We start from the raw sequence: 12,503 nt of genomic DNA, 5'->3' as shown, positions 1-12,503 counted from the left end.
TGTTCCTGCCCACTGCTCATACTTCCAAGTTCCTTATTAAGATATGGCACTGCTGATTTTTATCTAGTATACTGAACTTATATATCTTTCTACTTGTATTTGTTGTCCTTTGTACTTTAGTAATCATTGTTGCCACAGTCGCATCATGGTCACTGATACCAGTTTCAGTGTGGACGTCCTCAAATATGTTAGGTCTGTTTGTTGTCATTAGATCCAATATATTTCCATCATGAGTGGAGATCCTAACTATCTGTTCTAGGTATTTTTCAGAGAAGGTATTTAGTACTGTTTCAAAGGATTTCTTATCACGCCCAACACTAAAAAAACTTTAATTTTTCCAGTTCACTGTTGGATAATTGAGTCTTCACCAATGATTACAGTATCACTAGGAAACTTATGTACAGATGAACTGAGGTTTTCTCTAAAGTTTTTGTTTAAATGAGGAGATGAGTCTGGTGGGTGATGGAAGGATCCAATTATCATTTTATGCCCATCCGTTATAATGACTCTTGCCCAAACAACTCACATAAAGCTTCAATTTCTATTTTGGTGGATTTGAGTTTCTTGTCTACTGCAACAAATACACCACCTCCATTTCCAATTTGCCTATCCTTTTGATATACACTTAAAACTTTCCACAAAAATCTCACTGCTATCAATTTCGGGTTTCAACCAGCTTTCTGTACCTAATGTTACATGAGCCTCACTGCTTTTCATGTGCACTTCAAACTCTGGCACTTTGTTACAAATACTTTGGCAGTTTACCATTAGGATTTTAATACCTCACCTGTGGGAGGGAATTCTTTCGATCTTATGCTCATACTTCTGGGTTTCTTATAGCTGTTGTTATCTGGATTGGATGGAAAGTTGCCTACTCTAAAAACTCTAAAAAACCATTGTGTGTGTCTCACACACAGTCAGCTACCTGAGTAGCAGCCTCAGATGTGTTGTGCACATGTGACCAATTTAGGGTAATCCTACAGTTCTCAAACCTATGGCATGAGTCCAGGAAGTGCAGCCTTGCTTGTCACAGAACCTTTGAAGTCTCTGGTTCAGTGCTTCCACTCAACTCGGAACAAAAGGGCCACAAGCAGTTCTGGGGACAATGTCGTAAATTGTGAGCTTTGTTGTAGCTCCATGTGCAAGGCTGGTCTTCTCGACCTTCTCTACCAGTCGCTGGAAGGACCCAAGTATGACCTCAGAGCCCAGAAGACATGCATCATTTGTTCCGGCGTGTGCCACAGTTCGCACTTGCTTGCTCCCTGTTCCTTCAATGACTGCTGGAGGAGCCCCTTCAACATGTTGAATGAGGCCCCCAGGAATACAAACTGAGTGCACCTGGTGTGCTTTTCTATCCCATGTTCCCATTTCCCAAAGGGGTAATGTCATTTGCTGTACGTTTGAACTGCCAATAATTAATAGACCCCTGCCCTTTTGCATTTGCCTCCTCTTGACACCAGACAAAACAGATTTCCTGAAAACGGATGAAGTGAGTCCCACTTATTCAATTTCAGTTCCAGTAAAAGACAGCACCTCAAACTTGTTGTTTAGGGGGATCAGTACAACACCCTGAGTCCTCCTTGGTCCCCATCCACCCTGTACAGAACACCTAGATCTACTATTGACATGCCTCTCGCAGTCATGTGGATGAGTAATGACAGATCCTGTACTTTCTGCAGAGGAGGCAGGATACACAGGAGAGTATAGTACTTAAGGTACTTGTGGTACCAATATCATAGGTATATGACTCTTGGGAGCTCTTCCATCACACCAATTTGTAGTAACCGCCAATTATTTGATGGTAGTCAGGGCGAGTTCCAGCTGCTTATGAATGTCAACCAACTCATACATTGTTTAAGAACAGCATTTGCAGTGGGGCTGCATTTCAACTGGTGCAGTGTATTATAGTACACAAAATAAGATTTCTATTAAGGCAATACAATAACCTGTGGTAAAAATTACTAGTTTCCTAAAACATTTTGAGGTTAATTATAGTTGTTTGTAAATTCAAAAATGGAGTTAATTTATGATAACTGCTGATAATATATAGGGCTACTCCTCTTTAAGATAAAGCTAGATGTAGACAATATGTATCCAAAACATTCATTATTGAAAAGTTGCTTTGATTAACAGAATGAAACAATATGGCACTGCACTGAAAACAATTGGTGCGTGTGACCAGAATGGCTTATAAGGTGTGCAGAAATGTACAGTTAATCTGTTGATTGATAAAAGTCTTCTCAGGCAATCAGCCGACTGGTGGTGGTGTCATGTTGCAATGTTTCAATGACTTTAATACATATCATCTTTAGAATTTGCCTGAAGATGATAGGTGCAAAACTCATTGAAACTTTGTGACAAGATAACACCACTGCTCCACTGATCACCTTTGAAGATTTTATCACTGGAATGTGCTGACAAAGGCTGAAATCACACAATTTGTTGATTATGTGTTTTATACATCACGCACTTGATAAACATTATGATGTGCAACATGCCATTTCATCACAAGCTGCCCACTCTTTTTTAAAAAAAAGGTAACACAAAAAGCATCTGGAAAATGTTTTTACAATTTATTATGACAATACTGCAAAAGTTACAATAAAAAATATGACCAACAGCCATGCATACTAGCCACATGTACCAAAAGAATATCCTGATATAAGTATCAACGTCGGTATCTGTACAGTTATTTGCATATTATACAGGATGTTCCCAAGGCCATCACCAGCTCTTGCTATGTACCTAGTTATATAAATACTAATGTTGACACATATATCAGAATGTTTTTATGGGGTGTATATCTGGAAGTTCCCAAACTCAAAAACAAATAATACATTTCTTCCTCAAATTTATTTTTATTTTTGAGCATAATCTCTTGTAAGCACTCTCAATAATGCTCCCATCTCTCTAACTCATCCAAATAATACTTAATGTCTTTCTCTGCAAAATAATTGTTTTTGAAGTGATGGCTTCTTCACTCGACAAAAATTTCTGTTCTCCAAGTTCAACTTCTAGCTCAGGGAACAAAAAAAGTGTAATGAGTAAGGAGGACTGTGAAGCAGTTGAAACTGCAATTTGTGCACTGTTGCGATGGTGACCACTGAGGTATGAGATGGTGCAGAGTGAGAAATGGTGGCACCCAGCACACAGTCAGCTTTGTCATCCCAAACTTTTCAATCAATATGTGACAAACACATTATTGAGATATGCTCATAGCTTCTGCTATCTCTCTCACCTTAATTCGTTAGGTCTCTAGTACCATTTGGTGAACTTGAGCAATGTTGTTATCAGTAGTGGCTATTCCAAACGTTTGTTGTCACCCAAGCCTATAACAACTACATTAAAATTGAGCTGCCCAAAATTTCACAATGGTAAATGAGGGTGCAAAGTCCCCATACGTAGCCTCTAACTCATGCTTAATTTGTGTAGGCATATTGCCTTTAAAGAACAAAAATCTCGTGACAGCTCAATACTTGATTTTGTCCATTTTCACTAAAATACTCACATTGATTCACTACAGTGAGTGTCAAACAAAAATGGCTGAAATTTTTGTGAGTGCCTTACTATACACATACAAACGAATTCCCTAGATTGTGTCACAGTGCTGGTATCTCCATGTTGAGGTCGGAAACTTTGCAGACTACCCTGGTATGCATGGCTGTTAGTCATGCTATTAATTTTATTTATTATTTCTTATGTATTCCTAGACTTTTGTAGATTTAGTCTTAGCTAACAGAACTTAAGTTTTTACACCACCATTTTTCCATTTATAACAGATCTAAAGAAGGTAAAAGCCGAAACCAGTAATTTTGAATTATACAACCACTGTGATCACAATGGATTGTTACAAATAAAGTGCCATAACAAAATTGCAGACTTGTTTACAGACTTCATGTCTTCAGTTGATGTTTGATGTGGGTGTTGGAGTCTACATTGTAAAACATTTTGGAAAGTAATAAGGAGAGAGTTGAATACAGGTTAGAAGCCATCATCTAAAAAGAGAAAATGTTTTCTTCTTTTTGGTAGGTGTAAAAATGGTGGAGCTCTACAGGAGTAGCTCAGACATTTTGTTTTATTTCTTTTGAGTAGAAAGTGTAGGTTGGATATGGTTAGAACATTTGTGGTTTTTTTTCTATGACACAACGCCAAGTCAACTGGTGTATTAAGTTTGATGAATGAATAAGCAGTGGTACAGTATCCCCATGTTATTTTTTGTATATGCATTTATAAAATATTTAAATTAGAGTACCATATGGTCAGGGAACATCACGAGTAATTCAGAGCAATTGGATGCAAATTGGTTTTAAAATATGACTCAAAAGGTTTTGTCAAACAATGGAAAATCCAGGATGGAATAAAGATGATATTATAAAACAGCATGTTGCAAGGATGTCAAGTCACAGATAGGCGCAACAAAACGCTGTCAAACATTCAAGCTTTTGGCCAAAAAGGCCTTCATCGGAATTAGACAAAGCATGCACGCGTGCCCCCCCCCCCCCCCCCCTCCCACACACACACACGGGCATGCAACCCACCACAGTTTCTGGTTGCTGAGGCCAGACTCAGGTCGTGTGTGTGTGTGTGAGACAATAATCGATTTTTGACAGAAAATGTAATTGAATAGACAAAAAATCTACTCACCAAGCGGTGGCAGGAGAACACACATATTAAAAAAAGGTTTTATGTATGCAAGCTTTCAGAACCACTGGCTCCTTCTTCTGGCAGAAGGGTTGAAGGGGGAGGAAGAGGGCTGAAAGAATAGGACTGGAGAGGCTTCGGAAAAGGGGAAATTCACCCAGAACCTGGGGTCAGGGAAGCCCTACTGGACGGAATGAGAAGGAAAGACTAATTGCTGGGGACTGCATAGAACGAGATTTGAAAAGCTGAGAGCTCAAATGTGGAACACAAGAGAAATATGCAAGATATAGATTACTGCTAAAACATCAAGCATGAGTTAATATGAGTGAAAATCTAAGTGCCTTTTATGTAATATAGGTGGGAGGGGGAGGGCAAAAAATAGACAGATCAGAAAATGAAAGATGTAGAAAACTAAAATGGAGTGAAGAAAGGAGTAGTTACTGTGAAAAAAGAAATTCAAGTAAATTAAGGCCGGGTGGGTGGCGAAAACCAAGGACATGTTGTAGTGCTGGTTCCCACCTGCAGTGTTCTGAGAAACTGATGTCTGGTGGAAGAATCCAGATGGGCCATGTGACTGAGGTCACAACTATCATCTTGTAGAGCATGCTCTGCAACAGGATATCATATGCTGCCAATATACATCCTCTGCCTACACCCATTCATCCTATCTGATAAGTTTGTGGTAGTCATGCTGATGTAAAAGGCCGAACAGTGTTTGCATAACTTCTGGAATATGACGTGTTGTTTCACAGGTGGCTCTCCCTTTGATAGTATATGTTTCGCTAGTTACAGGGCTGGTATAGGTGGCAGTAGGAGGATTCATGGGGCAAGTCTTGCAGTGGCGATGGTCATAGGGTTAGGAGCCAGAGGGTAGGGAGCAGAAAGAGCACAGTGTCTGACAGGGATGTTCCAGAGATTGGGAGGGCAATGAAAAGCTATTCTGGTTGTGGTGGGCAAAATTACTGACGGAAAGGATCTCATTTCAGGACATGATTTTAGGAAGTCATGGTGTTGTTCAAGTAGCAGATTAATACATTCAACACCAGGATAATACTGTGCTCTGAAGTTGTTTTTTGGAGGGACCAGCAGTACAAGGATTGGATGTGATGGCCTGGGAAATCTACTTTTGAACTAGACTGATGGGGTAATTATGTCCAGTGAAGACTGAGGTGAGAATGGTGGTGTATTGCTGTAAAGAGTCTGCATCCAAACAAATACATTTGCCTGGAATGCTAAGGTTCAAATGGCTCTAAACACTATGGGCCTTAACATCTGAGGTCATCAGGCCCCTAGACTTAGAACTACTTAAACCTAACTAAGCTAAGGATATCACACACATCCACGCCCGAGGCAGGATTCGAACCTGTGACCGCGAATGCTAAGGCTGTACCCTAAATCACTTCAAGCAAATGCTGGGATGGTTCCTTTGAAAGGACATGGCCAACTTCCTTACCTAATCTGATGGGACCAATGACCTAACAGTTTGGTCCCCTCCCCCAAATCAGCCAACCTCTATGGCGAGGAATGTTTGTCATGGAAAGGATGGAAACTGTTAGAGTGTAAGTACTGTTGTTTGTTAGTACGTTTAATGTGGACAGAAGTGTGTAGCTGGCCTTTGGTGAGCATGAGATCAACATTAAGGAAAGTGGCATGGGATTTGGAATAGGGCTATGTGTAATTTATTAAATTTATTTATTATTTGTGAAAATTATACTCCTGATCCCTCCAAAAAACAACTTCATATCATACCATTTGTCACTCAGTGTTATCCTGGTGTGGAATGTATTAATCGGCTACTTTGACAGGGCCGTGATTTCCTAAAAATCATGCCATGAAATGAAATCCATTCTGCCTAATATTTTGCCCACCACAACCAGAATAGTTTTTGTCACTCTCCCAATCTCCACAACATCCATGTCAGACCCTACGCTCCTTCTGCACCCTTTTCATGCCCTATGTCTCCTAACCCTGTGACAATCTTCGCTGCAAGACTTGCTCTGTGCACCCTCCTAGCATCACCTATACCAACCCTGTGACAGGCAAAACATATACAATCAAAGGGAGAGCCACCTGTGAAAGGACACGTCATATATCAGCTGTTTTGTAAACACTGTTCAGCCTTTCACATCGGTGTGACTATCCCCAAGTTATCAGTTAGGATGGATGGGGATAGGCAGAGAGTGTGTACTGACAACACACAATATCCTGTCACAGAGTATGCTCTACAACATAAAAGTCATGACCTTGGTGCCTGTTTCACCACATGCCGCAACTGGATTCTTCTCCCAGACACCAGTTTCTGAGAACTCCGCAGGTGGAATTAGCGCTACAATGTGTCCTTGGTTCTTGTCACCCATCTAGCCTTAATTTAATTTCTCCGATATTAGCATTTTTTTCACAGTAACTACGCCTTTCTTTACTCCATTTTAGTTTCCTACATCTTTCATTTTCTGACCTGTCTATTTTTTGCTGTTCCCCTCTCACCTCTTGCACTTAGCTTTTTACTCTTATTAACTCATGCATGATATTTTAGCAGTAATCTCTGTTTTGAATATTATTCTGTCTTCCACATTTAAGCTATCAGGTTTTCAAATCTCATCCTGCACAGTTCCCAACATCAGTCTTTCCTTCTCATCCTGTCCTATAATTCTCCCCTGATCCGGGGTTCAGGGTGACTTTCCCTAACTCTACCACTTTTCCTAAATCTCTCCAGTCCTTTTTCTTCACCTCTCTTCCTTCCCTTAAAACCCTGCTGCCAGAAGAAGGAGCCATTGGATATGAAAGCTTGCATACGTAAGACCTTTATGCTATGTGTATGTTCTTCTGCTGCCTTTTGGTGAGTAGAATTTTTATCTGTCCAGTTACATTTTTTATAATGTATCTTTTTCATAATATTGCTATTAATCAAAAGTTTTTGTATTTTTTAGCCATGAAAAAATTAAATTTATTGCTTTTTGTGATATTTGTTAAGCAAAGATAATGCTCTTGCAACTAGTGTCATATTAAAATTATTATCATTCGAAATCAGATGAGATATTATCATGTTAGAATTATGATATAATCACATTTACTAATAGAATTCATTTTTGATGATAATTTTGATGACGTTGGTAGTACAAGAGCAATTGCATTCGGTGTATCTTGTCAAAGAAGTAATAAAGATCCAAGTGATTTATCATAATGGCATTCAGCAATTATCACTCAATGGCTGTAAGCTTAGGAAACCATTGTTTTAACTGGTTTTGATCATTTTGATCTACCTAGGGCATATTGGATATCATATTCTTCAAAATACATGGGACAAAATATTACAATAGCTAGTGCAGCGTATTTAATATTAGTTATCACTGCCACATTACATAGCCACCTTAATGAAACAAGAATCAGTATCTGATGTAGTCAGCCCAGAAAGGTGACTCAATCCATTAAGGATTAATTACATTCACTCATACAATATTATAGTACTGCTGGTTTATCTTTATTATTCCCTGAAGTGTCGTGGATGTGCATCAGCAGAAATAGTAGAGAAAACAGTTTTCAGCAGAATCTGAAATACGGCATAGCAAAGGCATATGTTTCAGAGTAGTTCTCTCTCTCTCTCTCTCTCTTTCTCTTTCTCTCTCTCCCTCTTCCCCATCTACTATGACAGTTAGTTTCAGGCAAATTAACAGCTTGAGTTACTTTATAAATTCATACACACAAAAGCAGTACAGATATTTAATGATACACATTCAAGAAACAGAACATTATGGTAAGTGTGAGAACATGGTGAGTGCTTTGGGTAGGGTATTATTTCATTTTATAAGTAAGTTCTTAACTTACCATGTAACTATAGCGTTTGATGAAGATCTGTAGATCCTCTAAGGTGGTAAATTCGTACAGATGCAGCTGCATTGAGAAAGAGAAATTATAGGTGTTATTTATCATTAAGTACATATTTTCTATTAGAAAAATAAATTATAAATCAATTTAATTGTGTATGTAACAATGTGAATGTTTTCCAATATGTATTCTGTGGTGTCACCGCTAGACACCACACTTGCTAGGTGGTAACTTAAATCGGCCGCGGTCCTGTAGTACATGTCGGACCCGCGTGTCGCCACTATGTAATCGCAAACCTAGCGCCACCACATGGCAGGTCACAAGACACGGACTTGACCTCGCCCCAGTTGTACGGACGACATAGCTTGCGACAAGACGTATCACGTCTTCCTCTCATTTGCCGAGAGACAGATTAAATAGCCTTCAGCTAGTCCATCGCTACTACCTAGCAAGGCGCCATGTGTATCATTGCTAATTGCTTACTACTATGCAAGAGATGTATTTCAACAAGAACAAGACTACATTAAAGTTAAGTATATTAAAATCTCTCTTCTTTTCTTTATAGTTTTCATCCAGTCTCCTGTTTCAGAAGTTACGCCCGTCTGCGTTAGTTTCGCGTGCACCTAGCCACTCATTGTGTCGAGGCCTTAGGGAATCGACACAACAATATTTTGGCGACGAGGATGGGATGCCGCGCCCACGTTGCAGTCTTTGTGTTATACTTGATCTAATTTGTTTGTGTCATGGCTTCGCCGCATTCTCCAGATGTACTGTCCGAATTTTTTCGCTTGCAGAATCAGCAGACGCAGGCGTTATTGGAAGCCCTTGGACAGCTCGTCCAGGGTCAACGTGCGCTGCAAACCGATGCGGCGGCAGCCGCTTCTTCGCTACCGCAGCCACACAACGCTGTCGCACCGCCATTTAGGCCCTTTGAGGCCACAACCGAAAGCTGGACTGAGTGGGCCGATCAGTTCAACTTCCACCTCACTGCTTATGGAATTCAAGGTAAAGAGCGGCAGCCGTTTTTGCTTTCTTGTGTCGGTGTGTCTACCTACCGTGTGATAGTGAAATTGTTTCCCCGACGCGACGTAGCAACTCTGACCTACGAGGAAATTTTGTCGGCTTTAGATGCCTATTTCAAAGAAACAGTAAATGTAGTTGCAAAACGGTATACGTTTTTTCGTACAAAACGTACGGCCGGTCAGACTAACAGGGAGTGGGTAGCAACTTTGCAAGGCCTTACTAGAGACTGCGCGTTTGCCTGTGAATGTGGCCTCACATATTCAGATACTATGGTGCGTGATGCAATTGCACAGAACGTTTCTGATGTTCGCATAAGGGAACAGATTTTGAAGCTAGTTAATCCCTCCCTGCAACAAGTGATAGACATATTGGACAGGCAAGACACACTTGACTTTGCTCAGGAATCATTTGAAACTTCGCCGGCAGTGTGTCACATTAATCGGCCCGCCCGGCCCGCTGCACGGGACGCTAAGCGGCCCTCGCGCCCGACTTCGCTGCGGCCGCCTAGCTTGCAACCACGTGCGCCGCGTAAGCAAGCAAATGCAGTGAAATCTTGCCCGCGGTGTGCAACTAGACATTCGCGTGAAAATTGCCCGTCACGCCAAGCTATTTGCTTTTACTGTCAAAAGAAAGGACATGTACAAAGTGTTTGCCAGAAAAAGTTAAGATCAGACAATCACACAAATTCCAGGCCCTTTGCTTCGCGCCGGAATCGAACCCAGGACAATCAGGCTCGTGGACCTTCACCCTTGGACATTCATGTGGTTCATTCCCACCCGTCCAGTGACACTTTAGCTAACAGTGTCTGTGTTCGTCCCACCCAACGTGTGCGTCGACGTCGCCGGAAATCCCGTAAAGTTGCAAGTGCTTCTGGACCTGTATCAGTTCAAATTGCACGAGACAGTCGCTCTTGTCGTCAACAAGACAATAAACTTTTTGTGGACTTAGACTTTGCAGGAAAAGTGATACCATTCCAGCTCGATACCGGAGCTGCAGTTTCATTGCTCAATCACGACACGTACAAACAGCTGGGCGCACCGCCATTGCGTGCCGCAAATGTTACGTTAACTAGTTATTCAGGACAACAGATCCCTGTGTTAGGCCAGTGCAGCCTTCTTGCCGCATACAAGGGACAGACAAAACTTGTGTCATTTTATGTTCTTCGTTCCTCTAGTGCAGTGAACTTGTTTGGTTTAGATTTGTTTCAATTGTTTAATATGTCTATTGTAAATCAGGTCCTATCCGTGAATCAGACTGTGCCTTCCGCCAGTGTTTCTAGTCTTTGTGAAGAATTTGCAGACATTTTTGCTCCGGGCCTTGGTTGCGCTAAGAACTATGAAGCGCATTTGGAACTGAAAGACAACGCGCAACCGAAATTTTTCAGAGCGCGCAATGTTCCCCACGCATTGCGTGATGAGGTCGCAAGAACGTTAGCCGAATTAGAATCTCAAGGTGTCATTGAACGTGTGCAGGCTTCTCTCTGGGCCTCACCCTTAGTAATTTTGCCAAAACCTTCCGGAACATTGAGACTTTGTGTGGACTTCAAGGCCACTGTGAATCCACAACTTGTGACTGCTACTTTTCCTTTGCCCCGCCCGGAAGATCTTTTTGACAAACTGTGCCCGGGAAAATATTTTTCAAAATTGGACCTAGCAGATGCGTACTTGCAGATACCTGTGGACGAAGAATCCCAGCGCGTCTTAGTGGTTAACACGCATCTTGGCTTGTATCGCTTCAAAAGACTGCCATTCGGGTGTGCATCCGCCCCTGCTTTATTTCAGCAATATTTACAAACTATTTGTGCGTCGGTCCCTACTGCTGCGAACTATCTGGACGATATTGTGATCTCAGGACAGACAGAAGCAGAACATTTGCAAAATCTCCGAACATTATTTCAGGTATTGCGTCAGAATGGTCTTCGCTTGAGGAAGGACAAATGTGTGTTTTTTGCTCGTGACTTACCGTACCTGGGGCATGTCATAAATGCCCAAGGTATACATCCGAGTCCAGAGCACCTTCGTGCCATTCAGGACTTGCCGTCACCGCAGAACTTAAAACAGCTACAGAGTGTGCTGGGTAAGGTAAATTATTATCATCGATTTGTGCGCAATGCGTCTTCCATTTCAGCTCCGCTTCATCGCTTACGCCGTAAAGGTGTTCCGTTCGTCTGGACGACGGAATGCGAACGCGCCTTTCGCCAGTTGAAATCGGCGTTACTTTCCAATACTTGCCTTACGCCATTCGATCCCCGAAAACCCCTTTTGTTGATGGTTGATGCATCGGATTTCGGGATCGGTGCTGTGCTTGCGCACAAGGATGGCTCGCATGATCGCCCTATTGCCTTTGCGTCCAAATTGCTCTCATCTGCGCAAAGAAATTATTCACAAATAGAGAAGGAAGCTTTAGCTCTCGTGTTTGGTGTAACAAAGTTTCACGATTTCTTGTATGGTCGTCACTTTACCATCATCACGGACCACAAGCCTTTGACATCGCTTTTTCATCCGAACAAGCCTGTACCTCCACGTACAGCGCAGAAATTCATTCGCTGGTCACTTTTTCTCTCGCAGTACCGCTACGATATCTTGTATCGGTCCACTGCTAAGCACGGCAACGCTGATGCGTTGTCCCGTTTGCCTGTTGCTGAGGATAAAGCATTCGATTCTTCCGAACTTGCTTGCATGTTCATTGATTCGGAAACCGATGACGTGGTCGCATCGTTTCCGATTGATTTTCGTCGTGTAGCTACAGCCACAGCTGCTGACCCTGTCCTTGCTTCCGTTTTGCGTTTTGTTGCTACGCAATGGCCCTTGTCAAAGTCACGGATCGAGGATCCTTTGGTTCGCCGTTTTTTTGCTCACAAGGAGAGACTTTTTGTCCGACGTGGTGTTTTGTTGTTGCGTTCCGATAATGATCAATCCCGAGTCGTGGTCCCACGTTCGTTACAGTCCTCTGTCTTAAAGCTTCTTCACCAAGGACATTGGGGTATAGTGCGAACGAAACAACTTGCTCGACAGCAC

The 12,503-nt window shown here is 41.8% G+C and overlaps 1 protein-coding gene across 3 annotated transcripts in view; it reads right to left on the bottom strand.

The window, feature by feature from the left end:
• The window catches only part of LOC126237137 (inactive ubiquitin carboxyl-terminal hydrolase MINDY-4B), a 517,352-nt gene that overhangs the window by 44,270 nt on the left and 460,579 nt on the right, over window positions 1-12,503 (bottom strand). For all 3 annotated transcript variants that reach the window (XM_049946966.1, XM_049946964.1, XM_049946965.1), the window contains exon 5: window positions 8,464-8,529. In XM_049946966.1, coding sequence (XP_049802923.1) covers window positions 8,464-8,529 — 66 coding nt within the window. The remainder of the gene's footprint in view (window positions 1-8,463; window positions 8,530-12,503) is intronic.

Source organism: Schistocerca nitens, chromosome 2 (assembly GCF_023898315.1).
Source record: "Schistocerca nitens isolate TAMUIC-IGC-003100 chromosome 2, iqSchNite1.1, whole genome shotgun sequence".
Classification (NCBI taxonomy): domain Eukaryota; kingdom Metazoa; phylum Arthropoda; class Insecta; order Orthoptera; family Acrididae; genus Schistocerca; species Schistocerca nitens.
This window is presented reverse-complemented; position numbering and strand designations above follow the sequence as displayed.